The 19875-nt window shown below is 46.9% G+C and overlaps 1 protein-coding gene across 4 annotated transcripts in view; it reads left to right on the forward strand.

Annotated features, from left to right (window-relative positions):
• The window catches only part of LOC140391661 (progesterone receptor-like), a 645027-nt gene that overhangs the window by 456641 nt on the left and 168511 nt on the right, over nucleotides 1–19875 (forward strand). For all 4 annotated transcript variants that reach the window (XM_072476373.1, XM_072476371.1, XM_072476374.1 and 1 more), the window contains one exon: nucleotides 16227–16343. In XM_072476373.1, the coding sequence (XP_072332474.1) occupies nucleotides 16227–16343 (117 nt within the window). The remainder of the gene's footprint in view (nucleotides 1–16226; nucleotides 16344–19875) is intronic.

Consider the following 19875-nt stretch of genomic DNA (forward strand, 5'->3'; position numbering starts at 1 on the left):
ACTAAGCTGGACACCTCCAGCGATTTTTGGCAAATACAGCTGGACGCGTCCAGTCGCAAGTTGTGCACGGCCAACACCCCATTCGGCCGCTACTGTTACAACCGCATGCTTTTCGGTATCATATCTGCCTCCGAAGTGTTTCATCGCATCATGGAGCAGATGATGGAGGGCATCGAGGGGGTACGTGTGTACGTGGACGACGTGATCATCTGGTCCACAACGCCCCAGGAACACATCGCTCGCCTCAAGCAGGTCTTCCAGTGAATTCATGAACATGGTCTCCAGCTCAACAGGGCCAAGTGCTCACTCATTTGGTCAATCTGATATAAAATTTCTAGGCGACCACATCTCACGGCAGGGTGTGCGGCCAGACGGCGACAAGGTCTTGGCGATCAACGCCATGAAGACCCTGGACGACAAGAAGGTGGTCCTCCGCTTCCTCGGGATGGTCAACTTTCTCGGGAAATTCATTCCCAATATGGCATCCCACACCACGGCCCTCCGCCATCTCGTCAAGAAGGCAACGGAATTCCAGTGGCTACCCACACATGAAGCGGAATGGGGTGAGCTGAAGGCAAAACTCACCACAGCCCCAGTTCTAGCATTCTTCGACTCAACCAAGAAACCAAGATATCAACTGATGCAAGCCAGGACGGCATTGGAGCGGTGCTCCTCCAGCGAGATGACTAATCGTCCTGGGCTCCAATGGCATATGCCTCCAGGGCCATGACGCCCACTGAGCAACGGTATGCCCAGATCAAAAAGGAGTGTCTGGGTCTCCTGACAGGAATAGTCAAGTTTCATGACTACGTTTACAGCCTACCAAAATTCATGGTGGAAACGGACCACAGGCCTCTAGTCCACATAATCCAGAAGGATTTAAATGACATGACATCTTGGTTACAGCATATTCTTCTTCGACTCCGCCACAATGACTTTGAACTTGTCTACACGCCAGGCAAAGAGCTGATCATTGCAGATGCCCTCTCCCGGTCCATCACCACACTGTGTGAACAAGGTGACTTTATCTGCCACATAGAAGCGCAAGTGCAATTGTGTGCCACCAACCTCCCAGCCTCTGATGGACGGGTGGTCCAAATTTGTGAGAAAATGGCCAAGGATCCTTTACTGCAGTGTGTGATGCAGCACCTTACCCATGGCTGGCAGAAGGGACAATGTCCCCAATTCTTTAATGTTAAAGACGAGCTGACGGTTGTGGAGGGAATCCTTCTGAAACTCGACAGGATTGTTATTCCTCAAAGCATGCAGGTGCTGGGTCAACTCCACGAGGGTCACCTTGGAGTCGGGAAATGCCGACGCAGAGCTCGGGAGGCGGTTTACTGGCCGAGCATTAACCAGGATATTGACAACACAGTCCTCAACTGCCCCACCTGTCAGAAGTTTCAACCGCCTCAACCCAAGGAAATGCTGCAACAGCACGAGATTGTGACCTCTCCGTGGTCCAAAGTAGGTATAGACCTTTTTCACACCAAGGGGCGTGACTACATACTCCTGGTCGACTACTTCTCCAGTTACCCAGAAGTGGTGAAACTGTCCGACCTCACATCGAAGGCGGTCATCAAAGCCTGCAAAGAAACGTTTGCCAGGCACAGGATACCGCTCACGGTAATGAGCGACAACGGTCCATGCTTTTACAGCCAAGAATGGTCTGATTTTGCACAGTCCTACAACTTCCGTCGCGTTACCTCCAGTCCCCACTACCCGCAATCAAACGGGAAGGCCGAGAAAGGGGTCCATATTGTCAAGCGGTTGCTGTGCAAAGCTGCAGTCTCAGGCTCCGACTTCACCTGGCAATGCTGGCATGCAGGGCAACCCCACTCTCCACTGGGTTGTTTCCAGTGCAGATGCTCATGAATCGCACTCTGAGGACCACAGTTCCAGCCATCTATGTTCCAGACCTTGACACCATCTCATGGTACTACAAAAAGTGCAGCAGTCCCGGGCCCAACAGGAGGCCACATATGATGCTCATGCCACGGATTTACCTGAGCTGGCTCCAGCCGATCATGTTCGCGTCCAGTTGCCTGAGGGCGGTTGGTCAGCCACAGCTGTTGTTGTCAAACAAGTTGCCCCGAGGTCTTTCATTGTTCGCATGGCTGATGGCTCCCTGCTACGGCATTGCGAAGAGTTCCACCCCCACCACTTGACCGCAGTGCTCCGCCGGCTATCATGCTTCCTCCGGACGTACCCTGCCACGAGGCCACCGATCTGCCAGCGATCCTGCCGGCCCACGCGACCACCGCAATGGCAGCGATCCCACCTCTCCATGTGCAGGCGGCTCCTGATCCACCTCTGCGATCGACAAGAATTCGTTGCCCGCCACAAAGACTGAATCTGTAAACTTAACTTTTGTAAATTTTGTGACTGAATCCATCGACTTAACTCTTGTAAATATTGCTTAGTTTGCCATGTATCTGCACTATCGACATCTTCCCATGTATATACGTTTGTTCAATCACCGTTTGTATATAGTCAGGCATACATACCTCAGTATTTATTTAACTCAATACAAAAGGGGGGAGATGTCATAATAGCCACTCATGTATATAATGAGATGCAGACAGGCAGTGATTGACACATATGATGACCAGTAAGCACACAACACAGCACAGCCAATCACCAGAAAGGACACTACCACTATAAAGCCAGAGGGCAGTAGGTTTCCCGCTCTCTCAGGACCCAGCTACTGAGACAGTCAGTATAGTGTCGACCCACAGCTGAATATGTACAGCAGTTCATCTAGTTGAAAAAAACAGTGTTGGATCTTCTCCAGTGTTAGACATCTGTTTCTAACTTCCCTGCATCGAGTGCAGTCCACATCGAACCAACCTGCCTAACACATCAGTGGTGTAATGCCCATTTGTGCAAAGGATGACATTGCCTTTGGGTGGGGGAATCCTCAATCTCACTTAGTGATGGGGCAGCCTTTCAAAATGGCAGCCCAATTTCTGAGGAACCGGTCTCGCCGGTGAGTTCAGCTCTCCCATGATGAAAAGATTTCTTGACCAGGGAGAAACTTCCCACGGTTCAAATAACCAAGTGTGGTTGAATAGCTGTGTCGATCTCAGCCAAAAGACCCGCCAAAAACACCCTACCAAACCCACTCAAAATTACACTTAGGGCCGGATTCTTCTGTCCCGTCTGCCGCAAGATCACCACAGGCGGGACGTTGACCATGTAAAGGTCCATTGACCTCGGGCGGGAATTTTCGGTTGTTGGCCGGGCGCAGCCGGAGAATCCCACCCTTAGAAACTTTTTGGTTGAATTCCCCCCTTAAAAATCAAAAGATGAAAGGGAGGGAGGAATTTAAAACAATTACCATCACCAGGAAAAAGGTGCTGGGAAAATGATAAGACCTAAAGCCAGACAACTCCCCAGGATCAGATGGCCTTTGTCCTGGGTTCTTCAAAGAATTGACTGGAGAGATTGCAGATACATTGGTTACACTCTTCCAAACTTTTTTAGATTATGGAAGGGTCCCAGCAGATTTGATAATAATAAGATAGAAGACTACACATGGTGTAGGGGGTGACATATCAATGTGGATAAAGGATTGGTTAATCAATAGGAAGCAGGGAATAGGAATAGGTCGATAATTTTTGGATTTTAACTAATGGAATGCTGGGGCCTCGACTATTTACCCTATCTATATTAATAGTGTAGAAGTACTGGTTGAATGTATGATAGCCAAATTTACTGATGCCACCAAGATAGGTGGGAAAGCAAATTGTCAAAGGAGACAAAAAATTCTGCAAAGGGATGTAGATAGGTTAAGTGAGTGAATAAAAATTGGGAAAATGTGAACTTTTCCATTTTGGCGGGAAGAATAGAAAAGCAACACATTGTTTAAATGGAGAGAGAGTGTAGAACTTAATGGTGTACCATCAATATCCTGGGAGTCACCATTGAGCAGTGACTTAAACTGGATCATAAATACTGTAGCTACAAAAGCAGATAAGAGGCTGGGAATTCTTCAGCAGGTAACTCATCTCCTGACTCCCCAAAGCCTGTCCACCACTACAAGGCACAAATCAGGAGTGTGGTGAAATACACTCTACATGCTTGAATAAGTGCAGCTCCAACAACACTGAAGGTGATCAACACCATCTAGGACACAGCAGCTGATTTGAACTACATTCACTCTCTTCACCATCAGTGCATAGTGACAACAGTGTCGACGTTTTAAGATGCACTGCAACAGCTCTCCAAAACTCCGTTAATAGCATTGTTGTTTATTTGTTGCTGCAAAGAGAAAAGGTATGGAGGTGCCCACACTCTGGATTCTTGTAAAACATGATGAGAGGTTTATTAAGGGTGTTGCACACAATCAAGATGGTGATCTGTCCTAAGCTCACACAAACACTCGGCTGATGTCACTGCACATCATGATGTAGAACCAGCAAACATGTATTCCAAGATACATAACTTTACTTCATTAGTGCAACAACAACAATTAACATTTTTACAACAGATCCATGGGTATATTATTTCTATACATAGAAATTCAATCCACTTAAAATTTGACCCATGGATGTCTGAAAGAGAGCAGGCACAGATGTTATTCCAAAACGAAATATTCTGCTACTGGTTCAATAAATCAGATTGAACTAACTTCAAGGTCTGGAATATCTTTTGGTTAAAGCTGCATCAAGTTGCAGCTTGTGTTAACAAAACAGACCTGACGTGTTATGTACACTGGGATAACACAGGCTGCAACTGGATGCAGCTTTAATCAAAGGATACTCCAGATCTTGAAGTTAGTTCAATCTGATTTATTGAACCAGTAGCACAGTTAGCACAGTTCTCTATGAGTTCAACTCTCTGCTAACCTAAGTATGGTTACTCTGTCTGACTAAACCCGACTAGCTCTTAGCCATGTGCTGGAGGTGTGATACTATACATACACCCTGACTCACTCTGTAGACGTTCATCAGTGGAAAGAGGGGGAGTGTGATTGCCTCGTGCCTTTTATAGTGAGATACCACCCTTGCGTGTCCTGCCTGCTCATTGGTCATGTCCTGTTCTCTGTGTTCATTAGCTACCTGTCTGTGCCTGTCTGTATATCATTATCTGCATGTCTGCATATCATGACAAGACCTTTGTGCATTACAATGATGAGTAGTGGCTGTGAGTCGGTAGTCACATTCATCTGTAGATATACCTGTGAAGATCAATTTTACAGAGTTTCTGTCCTCTAGAAAGTCCAGCAAACAAGTCTTCAATCAGTAACAGTAGATAATGATCTAAGCACAAAATTGGTTATTAGTCATTTTAAAATCTCCACAAATTCTCACTGAGCAATCCCGTTTTAATACAGGAATGATTGTTGTTGTCCAAACACTTGTAGGAACATGTTCGATGACTCCTGTCCTTACTAATCTGCCTAGTTCTTCAACTTTTGGCTTGGTGGCACACGGTATGGTTTGAGCTTTGAGACCTTTGAATGCGGTCTGGCTTGATTTTTAGGTGCAGCTCAACTCCAGTCATAATGAATCCGTACATCTTCTCGTATTTCTTCAGAAGTTGTTGAAAGTTGCTCTTTGAATCCACAAATTCATTGACTGTTTCCCAGTTAGGCCCAGTCTTAGCCAACTATGCTCTGTCAAATATAGCAGGAAAAGTTCCACAGACAACATGAAGAATCAACTTTTCCATCTGCCCATTTGTTTCTACTTCTACTGTAATGCATCTTTTTAAAGATACAATCTCTTCAGTGTACATCCTTAGGATCACATTGGATGGTTTTAAAGTCAAATGCCTCAGCTTTTGATCATAAATTGTTTCAGGTATCAACAACGACAGTTGGTAATGGTTTCATGGTCATCGTTAGACTTTTAATTCCAGATTTTAAAAAAAATCAAATTTCACCATCTGCAATGGCGGGATTCCAACCCAAGTTCCCAGAGCATTACCCTGAGTTTCTGGTTTCTCGTCCAGTCATAATACCACTACGCCACCGTGTCCTCTATAGGTGGGCAGAGAAACATGGTTCAATTCATCCAAAAACTAACACCTCCACTATGAAGCACTCACTCTGTGCTGTAAGCCTCGGCTTTGTGCTCAGGTTTCCGGCAGGGGGGCCTGAAGCCATAACCTTCTGACGCAGAGGTCAGAGAGCTACCTACTGAGCTCGAGCTAAAGTTTGGCAGGAGAGCCAGGAACAACAACAGGTTGCATTGATATACTTAAAACATACCAATCTGCTTCAGGGGAGCATTATTAGCAAATTGTGACACCCACAGCCACACAAGGTAGGCAGATGACCAAAACCCTGGTCAAATAGATAGGTTCCAGAGAGAGTTTTCAAGTCAGATAGACGGGCAGAAAGGTTTAGGGAGGGAGTTCCAGAGCTGAGGACCTTGGCAGCTGAATGCACTGTTGTGATGGAGCGAAGCATATCGCGGATGCTCAAGAGGTCAGTAAGATGAGAACAAGTATCTCGGAATGTTGTGGGACTATGTGAGATTACAGGGAAAGGGAGGCCATGGAGGAATCTCAAAGCAAGGATGAGAATTTAAAAAGCGGAGATGTCACGTGATTTTGAAAATTTAATTTTACAGGAGTGGGCGTCGCTGGTTAGGCCAGCATTTATTGCCCTTAAGAAGGTGGTGGTGAGTTGCCTTTTTGAACCGCTGCAGTCCTTGAGATGTAGGCACATCCACAATGCTGTTAGGATGGGTGTTCCAGGATGTTGCCCCAGCGACAGTGAAGGAACGGTGATATATTTCCAAGTCAGGGTGGTGAATGACGTGGACGGGAACCTCCAGGTGGCAGGGTTCCCAGGTATCTGCTGCTCTTGTCCTTTTAGATGGTAGAGGTTGTGGCTTTGGAAGGTGCTGTCTAATGAACCTGCAGAACATCTTGTAGATGGACCACACGGCTGCCACTGTTCATCGGTGGTGGAAGGTTTGAATGTTTGTGGAAGGGGGAGCAATCAAGCGGGCTGCTTTGTCCTGGATGGTGTCGAGCTTCTTGAGTGTTGTTGGAGCTGCACTCATCCAGGCAAGTGGAGAGTATTCCATCACACTCCTGACTTGTGCCTTGTAGATGGTGGGGGGCCAGGAGGTGAGTTACTCGTCCTAGGATTCTTAGCCTTTGACCTGCCCTGGTAGCCACAGAATTAATATGGCGAACACAGTTCAGTTTCTGATCAATGGTAACCCCAGGATTGTGGGGATCCAGCCATTTAATGCCAAGGGGAGATGGTTATATCCTCCCTTGTAGGAGATGGTCATTGCCTTGTGTAGCATGAATGTAACTTGCCACTTGTCAGCCCTAGCCTCTATATTGTCCAGGTCTTGCTGCATTTGGACATGGACTGCTTCATTAGCTGAGGAATCGCGAATGGTGCTGAACATTGTCACCTGCGAACATCCCCACATCTGACCTTATGATGGAAGGAAGGTCATTGATGCAGCAGCTGAAGATTGTTGGGCCTCGGACAATACTCTGAGGAACTCCTCCAGTGATGTCCTGGAGCTGATGTGATAGACCTTGAACCACCAATACTATCTTCCTTTGTGCCCAGTATAATTCCAACCAGTGGAGAATTATGCCTCTGATTCCCATTGACTCCAGTTTAGCTAGGGCTCCTTGATGCCATACTGGTCAAATGCTGTCTAATGTGTGCAGGAGGGTTTCCTGACACAGTATGTAGATAGGCCAATGAGAGGCGAGGCCGTATTGGATTTGGAACTGGGGAATGAACCAGGACAGGTGTTAGATTTGGAGGTAGGTGAGCACTTTGGTGATAGTGACCACAATTCGATTAAGTTTACTTTAGTGATGGAAAGGGATCGGTATATACCGCAGGGCAAGAGTTATATCTGGGGAAAGGCAATTAATTATGATGCGATGAGGCAAGACGTAGGATGCATCGGATGGAGAGGAAAAATGTAGGGGATGAGCACAATGGAAATGTGGAGCTTGTTCAAAGAACAGCTACTGCGTGTCCTTGATAAGTATGTACCTGTCAGGCAGGGAGGAAGTAGAGGGAACCGTGGTTTACTAAAGCAGTCAAAACACTTGTCAAGAAGAAGAAGGAGGCTTATGTAAAGATGAGACATGAAGGCTCGGTTAGGGCGCTCGAGAGTTACAAGTTAGCTAGGAAGGACCTATAGAGAGAGAGCTAAGAAGAGCCAGGAGGGGACATGAGAAGTCTTTGGCAGGTAGGATCAAGGATAACCCTAAAGCTTTCTATAGATATGTCAGGAATAAAAGAATGACTAGGGTAGGAGTAGGGCCAGTCAAGGACAGTACTGGGAAGTTGTGCGTGGAGTCCGAGGAGATAGGAGAGGTGCTAAATGAATATTTTTCATCAGTATTCACACAGGAAAAAGACAATGTTGTCGAGGAGAATATTGAGATTCAGGCTACTAGACTAGAAGGGCTTGAGGTTCATAAGGAGGAGGTTTTAGCAATTCTGGAAAGTGTGAACATAGTTAAGTCCCGTGGGCCGGATGGGATTTATCCTCGGATTCTCTGGGAAGGTAGGGAGGAGATTGCTGAGCCTTTGGCTTTGATCTTTGAGTCATCTTTGTCTGCAGGAATAGTGCCAGAAGATTGGAGGATAGCAAATGTTGTCCCCTTGTTCAAGAAGGGAAGTAGAGACAATCCCGGTAACTATAGACCAGTGAGCCTTACTTCTGTTGTGGGCAAAGTCTTGGAAAGGTTTATAAGAGATAGGATGTATAATCATCTGGAAAGGAATAATTTGCGTAGAGATAGTCAACACAGTTTTGTGAAGGGTAGGTCGTGTCTCACAAACCTTATTGAGTTCTTTGAGAAGGTGACCAAACAGGTGGATGAGGGTAAAGCAGTTGATGTGGTGTATATAGATTTCAGTAAAGCGTTTGATAAGGTTCCCCACGGTAGGCTACTGCAGAAAATACGGAGGCATGGGATTCAGGGTGATTTAGCAGTTTGGATCAGATATTGGCTAGCTGGAAGAAGACAAAGGGTGGTGGTTGATGGGAAATGTTCAGACTGGAGTCCAGTTACTAGTGGTGTACCACAAGGATCTGTTTTGGGGCCACTGCTGTTTGTCAAATTTATAAATGACCTGGAGGAGGGAGTAGAAGGATGGGTGAGTAAATTTGCAGATTACACTAAAGTCGGTGGAGTTGTGGACAGTGCGGAAGGATGTTACAAGTTACAGAGGGACATAGATAAGCCGCAGCGCTAGGCTAAGAGGTGGCAAATGGAGTTTAATGCAGAAAAGTGTGAGGTGATTCATTTTGGAAGGAATAACAGGAAGACAGAGTACTGGGCTAATGGTAAGATTCTTGGCAGTGTGGATGAGCAGAGAGATCTCGGTGTCCATGTACATAGATCCCTGAAAGTTGCCACCCAGGTTGAGAGGTTTGTTAAGAAGGCGTACGGTGTGTTAGCTTTTATTGGTAGAGGGATTGAGTTTCAGAGCAATGAGGTCATGTCGCAGGTGTACAAAACTCTGGTGCGGCCGCATTTGGAGTATTGCGTGCAATTCTGGTCGCCGCATTATAGGAAGGATGTGGAAGCATTGGAAAGGGTGCAGATGAGATTTATCAGAATGTTGCCTGGTATGCAGGGAAGATCTTATGAGGAAAGGCTGAGGGACTTGAGGCTGTTTTCATTAGAGAGAAGAAGGTTAAGAGGTGTCTTAATTGAGGCATACAAGATGATCAGAGGATTAGATAGGGTGGACAGTGAGAGCCTTTTTCCTTGGATGGTGATGTCTAGCACGAGGGGACATTGCTTTAAATTGAGGGGAGATAGATATAGGACAGATGTCAGAGGTAGGTTCTTTATTCAGATAGTAGTAAGTGTGTGGAATGCCCTGCCTGCAACAGTAGTGGACTCGCCAACACTAAGGGCATTCAAATGGTCATTGGATAGACATATGGACGATAAGGGAATAGTGTAGATGGGCTTTAGATTGGTTTCACAGGTCGGCGCAACATTGAGGGCCGAAGGGCATGTACTGCGTTGTAATGTTCTATGTTCTAATACTGCTACACCCGTATCCACTTCCATTTTAATTTTATGACCACCAAGTTTTGGGTATGCCCAAAAACGTCATTGATCTCCCTGCATTGACAAAATGCCTACTCTTTCTGTAGCTTGGTTTCGCTGTCTTTTCAGTGATCTTGAGCTTCATCCACAAATTTGTCGACACAACTAAATTGTTTACTTGCATTGTTCTTCTTACATTTTCTTGGTGTTGAAGAGGTTTCCTGAGCCCAGCATGCTTTGGCAATATGGCCCTTCTTACCCCAATTCTTGCATGTTGTCTATTTACCCCATAATTCCCCCACTAAGTGTCGAACCTGTGTACCATGTTGACATGGTTGCACCTTTGCAGCCTTATTCATTGAGGTATCCATGTATTCGATCTTCTCTGCAGTCTGTATCTGTGAAGCTTATCTTGTTGTAAGCACCATAGATGTGGCAGCTTTCAGAGTTATCGAATCATAGAACTTTACAGCACAGAAGGAGGCCATTGGGTCCATCGTGTCTGCACCGACTCCTGAAAGAGCAATCTAGCTAGTCCCATTCCCAACCCTATCTCCGTAGCCCTCTAATTTTATCACTTTCAAATATATATCCAGCTCTCTTTTGAAACCTCCTATGAAATCCGCCTCCACCACTCTCCCAGGCAGCAAACTCCAAACTCCAACAACTCTCTGAGTAAAGAGGCATCACCTCATCTCACTCCTAGCTCCCTTGCTGACCATCTTGGAATTGTGGCCCGCTAGTCACTGACTTAGCAACTGGTGGAAACAAAATATCCTTCTTTACCCTGTCAGAATTGTCACCATCTTCTATTTTGGTAAAGACAGAAGCAAAGTACTCATTTAGTATCTCTGCCATACCCTCTGCTTCAGTAAGCAGCTTACCGTGCTTGTCCCTTATGGGCCCACTCTATCCTTCACTAATCTTTTACTATTAATATGTTTGAAGAACATTTTACTATTTTTTTTAGCGCATCCTGCCATCCTTCCCTCATGCTTCCTCTTAGCCTTCCTTATTTCAGCCTTAGCCTATCTTCTGCATTTGAGATACTCTTCCTGATTTCTATTGCAATTATTATCCTGCATATTTATATGCCACTTTTTTCTTCCTTATTTTCTCCTCAATAGCCTTAGTCATCCAGGATACTCTACCTTATGATACTCTGGGCGAAATTCTCCGGTATCAGCGCGATGTCCGCCGACCGGCGGCAAAAACAACGCAAATAAGTCCGGCATCGCACCGCCCCAAAGGTGCGGAATCCTCCGCCCCTTGACCGGCCGAGCCCTCACCTTGAGGGGCTCGGCCCGAGCCGGACTGATTTCCGCCCCGCCAGCTGGCGGAAAAGGCCTTTGGTGCCCCGCCACCTGGCGTGGAAATGACATTGCCGGGCGGCGCATGCGCGGGAGCGTCAGCGGCCGCTCACGGCATCGCCGCGCATGCGCTGTGGATGGAGTCTCTTCCGCCTCCGCCATGGTGGAGACCGTGGCGAAGGCGGAAGGAAAAGAGTGCCCCCACGGCACAGGCCCTCCCGCGGATCGGTGGGCCCCGATCGCGGGCCAGGCCACCGTGGGGGCACCCCCCGGGGCCAGATCGCCCCGCGCCCCCCCCCCCAGGACCACGGAGCCCGCGCCGCCTTGTCCCGCCGGTAAGAGAGGTGGTTTAATCCACGCCGGCGGGACAGGCATTCTAGCAGCGGGACTTCGGCCCATCCGAGCCGGAGGATCGCAGGGGGGGGCCCGCCAAACGGCGCGCCGCGATTCCCGCCCCCGCCGAATATCCGGTGCCGGAGACTTCGGTAACCGTCGGGGGCGGGATTCCCGCCAGCCCCCGGCGATTCTCCGACCCGGCGGGGGGTCGGAGAATCTCGCCCGTCTTTATTTCACATGGGTACCTTTCCATTTTGCATCCACTGCTTTATCCACCAAAATGCATATCTGATCAACCTGCTCCAGTTCAATTGTTGGACCCCCCCCTAAAATTTGCCCTTTTCCAGTCACTGTTCAATCACTTACATAAGCAATTTCCTCTGAATTGTTTCATTGCATAACCCACAAATCAGCCTGTCTCAAAGAGTATCATCAAGTGTTCACCATACCTAACTAATCTCCTTAAAGATTCTATGGACTAAAATGTTTCACCTTCTTCCTGACCATGGTGGTGGAATCAGAACCTTGCAGAAATCAGTCACGGTTTAGAAGAGAAATATTCCTCTAAACATTTAATTAATTCAAGATGCCCGTTTTTGTGCCATATTTGTATCCCGACTCCTAGAGTCGACACTTCTTCCCTTCCGACAGTGTTGGAAATTATGGTGTGAGCAATCACTTGAACAAGCAAACAGGAAATCTTTCCCTTTTTTATGCTCGAGTATTTTGACTTTTCCAACAAGTAATAGCCTGTGCAGAGTTGGCAGACTTCGAAATTCCCGTTCCCGCAGCCTGTACAGCTTTGTCACTTGCGTGGTCGCAGCAGCCCAGACTCTACTCACTTCAACTCAAACAAATTTTTCCCAACTGGGTCAGTCTTCTTATTCACAGTTGCTGTTGAAAACTTTTGTTAACTTTCACATCGGCAGCAATGCTTCGCCCGGCGTCTGTGTGTGAGAGAGTCTGGTCTCGAGAATCTTCCATTGCTCCCGATGCCAGCCCACAATTAGTAAACAAAAATCATCTTTCCAGTGATTTTCCTGCCTCAACCTTCATCGCTAGTATTCTCTCCTATTATATTTCTTTGTTGCCGCAAAGAAAAAAGCTTTGCAGGTGCCCATGCTCTGGATTCTTGTGAAACACTGAGAGGTTTATTAAGGGTGTTGTTCAGCACAATCAAGATGGTGATCTGCCCAAAGCCCATGCAAAACACTTTGCTGACATAACTACACATCATGTGATGTGGAATCATCAAGAACGTATTCCCATATGCATAACGAGCACCTTCCAACCTGTGTTCTTTACCACCTTGATGAAAAGGAAAGCAGATTCATGGGAGCACCTTTGCAATGTTCCCCTCCAAGCTACACGCCATCCTGACCTGGAGATATCCCCTTTACTGTTGTTGCAACATTATCCTGGAACTCCACCCTAACAATGTTGAAGAACTACCTGCACCACATGGACTGCAGCAGATCAAGAAGGTAGTTCACCACCACCTTCTCAAGGACAATTAGGGATGGATGCTAGATGTCGGCTTTGCTTGTGATGCGCACATCCCGTGAAGAATTTTTAATAAAATCTTCATGCTCACAATCAATTTTGGCTGGAATTTTAAACTGGGAATGATTTGGTGAAATCTCTTTTTGATCTTACCTTTAGAGGGGATAATGGTACTGCCAGCAATACAGGAACACATTTACAGAACAATGTGATACAGTCAAGTGAGATGTTGGATCATCAAACTAGATGGGGTAGATCCTGGAGATTTTTTCGGTAAAATGGTAAAAATATGTGCCAAATGGGTGTTGCGCTAATAAGATTCACCTGTTGAATTCTGGTTTTAACACACAATTTTGGGCCTAAATGTCGATTACCATCATTTAATATACCACTCGGGTGCCAAAACAAACACCTACAGATTTAGCACTTTTTGATAACAGAAACTCCAGGTGACCACCAGTGATAAAAACAACAACTGTTTATTTCCAAGTGACTATTTTACAAACATAACATGACAAAACAACAACTCCTACTACCCTCCTGCTTTCCAGATCTGGACGGAGTTTTAAAGGTCCTCTCTCCATCTGAAACTACCGCGCGCTCGGATTCCATTGGCTGGGGAGTCACCTGGGGCGAAATTCTCCCCCAACGGCGGGATGCCCGCCGACTGGCGCCAAAGCCGGCGCAAATCAGACGGGCATCGCGCCGGCAAAAAGGTGCGGAAGTCTCCGCATCTTTGGCGGCCTAGCCCCAACATTGAGGGGCTAGGCCGACGCCGGAGGGATTTCCGCCCCGCCAGCTGGCGGAAATGGCGTTTGTTGCCCCGCCAGCTGGCGCGGAAATGCGGCGCATGCGCGGGAGCGTCAGCGGCCGCTGTCAGTTTCCCGCGCATGCGCAGTGGGGAGAGTCACTTCCGCCTCCGCCATGGTGGAGGCCGTGGCGGAGGCGGAAGGGAAAGAGTGCCCCCACGGCACAGGCCCGCCCGCGGATCGGTGGGCCCCGATCGCGGGCCAGGCCACTGTGGGGGCACCCCCCGGGGCCAGATCGCCCCGCGCCCCCCCCCAGGACCCCGGAGCCCGCCCACGCCGCCTGGTCCCGCCGGTAAATACCAGGTTTGATTTACGCCGGCGGGACAGGCAATTCCTGGGCGGGACTTCGGCCCATCCGGGCCGGAGAATCCAGCGGGGGGTCCCGCCAACCGGCGCGGCCGGATTCCCGCCCCCGCCCAATCTCCGGGAGCGGAGACTTCGGCGGGGGCGGGGGCGGGATTCACGGCGGCCAACGGCCATTCTCCGACCCGGCGGGGGGTCGGAGAATGACGCCCATCGCCTCTGAGAATTGCCGGAACCTCGGGCCTGGAAGTCACGTGGCCTCTGAAGTTCGTTGCAACACACAAATGCTGATTAAGTGCATTTTCTTGCTGAGTAGCACATGTGGGCTTCATGCACCCACTTCCACCGATGGTGTTGCTTACGTGGCTCACACCCAGAAGGCTCAGAGAATGAGTGAGAGAATGCACAATTTCTCGGCACTGCACTGGAGGGCCACATGCATGAGTTAGGACATCTTGTAAACACTCGAGGGAAGGCGCTCACTTTGCCCTCCTGCTCATGTCCCTCTCATCTGCAGAAGCTGGTGCTGCTCAGCCAAGCCTTCCGACTTGTTCTTCCTGCCAAACAAGGAGGAACCCAAGTAAAATGCTGATGACAAAGCTCTTTCTTTCTACTGGTGACTCCCATAAGGTGTCAAATAATGAGAAGTGGCACAACGCTTCCTCTTTTTAGATTAAATCTTCAGAGAATTTTCCAGGACAAATGTTGATAGAGTGCTCGTGAAGTCTTCGCAACATTTCCCTAAAAATCTTGCGATTGGTTTCAAATGTCCCCTTCAAACTTTCAGCAGCAAGTGATTAGTAAAAGGTCACCTATCTATACTAGTGCTCAAAATCATCTGCAACCATTTATTTGCTCCAAATCCACTGATTGAAATCAGGAGTGTTAGTTCAAGTGCTGTCCATCAAAAGGCCGGACAACCTTGGTGGCAATTTATGTGACAATCAGCTTTTAATGATCCTCTGAGTGGCCATCCTGAACGCTAACATCAATTCCTATCCCAATAATTACATAATTACATCTTAACTAAATGGGGGCTAACCCAAGTTTCAGCTTGTGAACACCTCCTAGCCAGCTTGGAGGCTCTAAATTATTCGGACTCAGTTGCCAACCCCCCCCCCCCGCACAAACCCCCACCACCAATCCCCACCTTGTGTAACAGTTGAAAACAGATGATACTCAATTTTATATCTCTCCCAATATTTATTTCCATTTAAGTTAGCATGAATGCTAAATATCTACCCTTCACTTCCTCTGGTATCTCATTAGTATCGACCTAATTTCATGTCAGTTATCGTCTAATGAGGGGCGTGATCCTTGGCCACGCTGCGCTCTAAAAGCAGCTCGCTGCGGCTCAGCATGGCCGTTGAAAACCAGGAGACTCCGCCCCTAGATGCATGCTGTTTGGGCAGGGTGGTTCCCTGGCACTGCTAGTGCCACCTGGGTACCCTGGCAGTGCCAGCCTTGTACCCTGGCAGGGCCACCTGGTTACCAGCCTGGCACTGCCAAGGTCCCCAGATGGTGCTGGCATAGGCACGCCAGGGTGCCAAGCTGGCATTAATGAGCGCGCATGCGCGCGATCAGGCAAGGGTTGCCAGTGTGGATGTTGAGGGGCGCCATGTTGCGTTCAGGCTGGGGAGACGGTCAGGGATTATTTTCAGGGCTGGGAGAATGGGATGCCATTTAAAAATGGCACCCCAATCTTTCACTACAATGGGGAGTTTCCCATTCGTGGCCCTGGCTGCACGTTCCCCGTTCAGGCCCCTTATTCAAAGCAAGTAGTGTTTAATAGCCATGTGTTTCTCAGCACTGCGAATGCTGGGAAACACACGGCTAAACGTGCTCGCTCGGGGACTTTGTTCCCTTTTGGGAAGATCCTGCCCGAGATGTTTAGATGTATGTTTCAGCAGTTTTGTGAAAATAATAACACCAACTCACTTCTAACTTTCAGGGCAGCATAAGTATCTATGCGCTGGAAGGAATGACTGCATCATTGACAAGATTCGAAGGAAAAACTGCCCAGCCTGCCGTCTCAGAAAGTGCTATCAAGCTGGAATGGTGTTGGGAGGTAAGAGAAAAAAGTTCTTCGATTTAAATCAAAACAGGTAAATCAGATCTAATATATTCTGCATCCTGGCAACATTGTATTGAATACTTTGATGTATAAATGTATAAGTGAATGCATATTATTTTATGGAACTAAAAATTATATTCCTTGCCCAGTGAACCTGTAATTCACACAAGTGGAAACTGGAATCGATAGTAAGTGTGAAATTTCACTGAATAGTTTAATCTTTTCTGCTAATTTTCTGCAGCGTGCCATGACATTTATGTAACATATTTTTAGAAGGAATCTATATGCCATATGAAAATGTTCATTCTACTTACACAAAGTATGGCACAATATTTTCTTGCAGTATTGCAATCAAGTTACATTTCTACATCTCACTCCCCCATCTCCTAGTATCAGTGTCATTACTGAGAACTGTGCAGTACTGGAAGAAAATGAAGGTATGTCGCCCATCACGTTTTTAGCACTTTCTTTTACAATTCCATTTTCAGTTGACAGAAGGTACTGAATGGTTATTTGCCATTTCACCAGCTTACAATCCTGAGGAAATTCTATTCAGCAACCATTCTGATTTTTAAAGTTTTTTTTAAAGTAAGTTCCTTCTGATCATTGGGAATGGCAGTATAACTGCCAACTCATAGTGTGAACACTACCCTGTTGATGTTCTGATAGGAAAACAAATCTGGGTGAAAATTTCAGTTTATATATGCATTCGGCAATACTCAGAATCATATCAGATTAGTTCAGAAAGGCTGCAACTTCTACACCGTTTTCCACAAGGTGGCTCATAGCTCAACAATGAACTGAACACGTGATTTGCAAGGGGCAAGCATTGAAAACAATCCAAGCTAACTTGGACTACTTGGGGTGGAAAGGCTTGTTTTTTAAAAAATAATTGAATTGTATGTGTCCAGTGGGACAATTTGTCTATTATTCTTTTTGTACATATATGCAATACCACTTTGGAAATTATGGCAGTTGTTTATGCTCCTCCCTTTTGCATGAACTGATGATTCCAGTGACTGGAAGAGAGTGTTGGCAGTAAATAGGTAGGTACTTTAACAACTGAAAGAGCTATGTATTTCCCCTGATGTTTCGTAGCTGTGTATTTGTCCAAATGAGGGTCTTTGTCTGAGTTAACAGGCTATCTGGTGAAGCATGAATCCAATTTGTCAGATTGGCCCATCGCAGTTTTGTCTTTTCCCCTTATACTATATTTACATGTCATTGATGAGGGTAATACAGCGTTTTCAGAGTGATGCTGGAGGGTAGCTGGAGTTTTGCTGCCCATTAGCATTATTGCAGTCCTGAGCAATGCGCATCTGATGCCACTTACTACCAATTGAGTAAAGCATCTGGAACAATCAATGCTTTCCAATTGATAGAAATGAAAAACAGCCTGTGACAAAACAGATTTTTTTTTAAAAGGAAAAGTTAATGATCTTCTCCTGATGACCCATTGAGTAAAGGCACCACCTAAAGTAGTTCAATTCCTGACCTGTGCTGAATTTGTATGACAAAGGAAAGATTAATAATTCTGGGTGGTAGGGAGGAGGGGGTTTGCTTGGGTGCTGCACTAAAGATCTTCTTCTTACACCCATTTTCCCAGCTTTTACAAAACACAATGCTTCAATGCTGGCTACCTGGCTCTTACATTTCTCAAAACTAACCTCTTTGATGTTGTGCAGCTTGGATTGAGATTGCCAGCACACACTGTACTCTCAAACCTGAACAGCTGAGAGAGCAGAGAGAGACTTTATCCCCTTTCTCAGGGTTAAAGAACCAAACTCAAACTTGGATTGCAGAAGATGAACACAATGTGCCCCAAACACTGTGTACCGTATGTTAATGTTTAACAACGCATTATTTTCTCAACTATTCATTTTCAATTCACAGAACATGGCCATCTTTACTAAACAAAAAGGCCAGCAAAGAGTCTAGTTAGCTACTTGGGTAGAAACACTTTATTTCCTTTGCACAGAAAAACTTGATGTAGTTATACCAGACTTTACTTCCTAAATACCATGAAGTCAGATGTGAACTTTCGAACCAATGTGACTGGTTTATATAATTTGCAACATGTTTGTTATCCAAATCAAATGCGAACATTTGAACATTTTGCATCTTTAGGAACTAGTTATTTTTCACAACAGTTCCACAACACAAGCCTAGTTGCAGTGCCAAACCTGTCCCAGCAGGCTTGATTTAATTTTAAAAATCAGAGTCCGTTCTGGGTGGGATACCAGGGCCTGAAACGACCCCAAAGTATCTAACGGCACTTTGTTGCAATTTTGGCCATCAGCAGGGTACACCCCCTCCCCCGTGGCAAACTTAGCGTCATTTCCTGCACAGAGGAGTTCCGCTCGGGGTGCTATTCTTAAACACCCGAACCCCCTCCAATTCCCTAAATCACCTATAAGGAGGTCCTCGGGCCACCTGCACCCCACTCAGTCAGGGCATACCAGTGTGGCACTGCCAGGGTGCCAGGCTAGCCGTGCCAAGGTTCTTCAGTGGTACCAGAAGTGCCAGGATACCACCCTGCCTGGAGGCTGACCACCGGGGTCCTCCGATTGCCTGGAGGACCCCCAGAAGTGCCTTTCTGCCAGGTCCCCATTTGTGCGGTCCAGTGTTGGACAGCACCCGGCTGGGGTCTCCTCGGTGAGGCCAGTAGATCCCAGGTGGCCGTTCGATCTGGTATAGACATAGTTAAGTGAGTTTCTTTTTTTATATATAAATTTAGAGTACCCAATTCATTTTTTCCAATTAAGAGGCAATTTAGTGTGGCCAATCCACCTAGACTGCACAAAACCTTCACCTGAGGAAGGAGCAGTGCTCCGAAAGCTTCCCAGGAGGCTTCTACCATTCCAATTCCAGCAGGATGCATTTTGTATATGTTAATTTTTGTGCATACATTGTATTAAATCTCAAATGCTTGTGGGTATTTTTTGCTTTAACTCACTTTAATGGGGGGAAGTTTAGCTCAGTTGATTGGACAGCTGATTCATGATACAGAGCAAGGCTAACAGTGCGGGTTCAATTCCAGAACTGGCTGAATTTATTTATGAAGGCCTCGCCTTCTCAACCTCATGTGAGGTGTGGGGATTCTCAGGTTAAATCACCACCAGTCAACTCTCTCTCAAAGGGGAGAGCAGCCAATGGGCCTCGGGGACTATACCAACTTTATTATTACGTTTTAACCTTGGTGATAAACTGCACTATGGAACTTGGGTCACCATTCTTTCGTTAATGGATTGGTACCCTGGAAGGAAGAGACCAAGTAGATCCCTGGATGCTCTTTATTCCAATCTATTCCAAAATCCTGTGAGGAGAGGCAAGGGGCTGGATTCTTCCACCCCACCCGCCGCAAGATCGCCACGGGCGAGACGCGGACAATGGAAAAGTCCATTGACCTCGGGGGGGATTCTCCGGTCGCCGGGGGGGGCGCGGCCAAAGAATCCCACCCAAGATCTTTGAGGAACTGTTACCTCTCAGTAAATATAACTAGTTGAAAGTGCTACTGTTACCAGTG

Source organism: Scyliorhinus torazame, chromosome 15 (assembly GCF_047496885.1).
Source record: "Scyliorhinus torazame isolate Kashiwa2021f chromosome 15, sScyTor2.1, whole genome shotgun sequence".
Taxonomy (NCBI): Eukaryota; Metazoa; Chordata; class Chondrichthyes; order Carcharhiniformes; family Scyliorhinidae; genus Scyliorhinus; species Scyliorhinus torazame.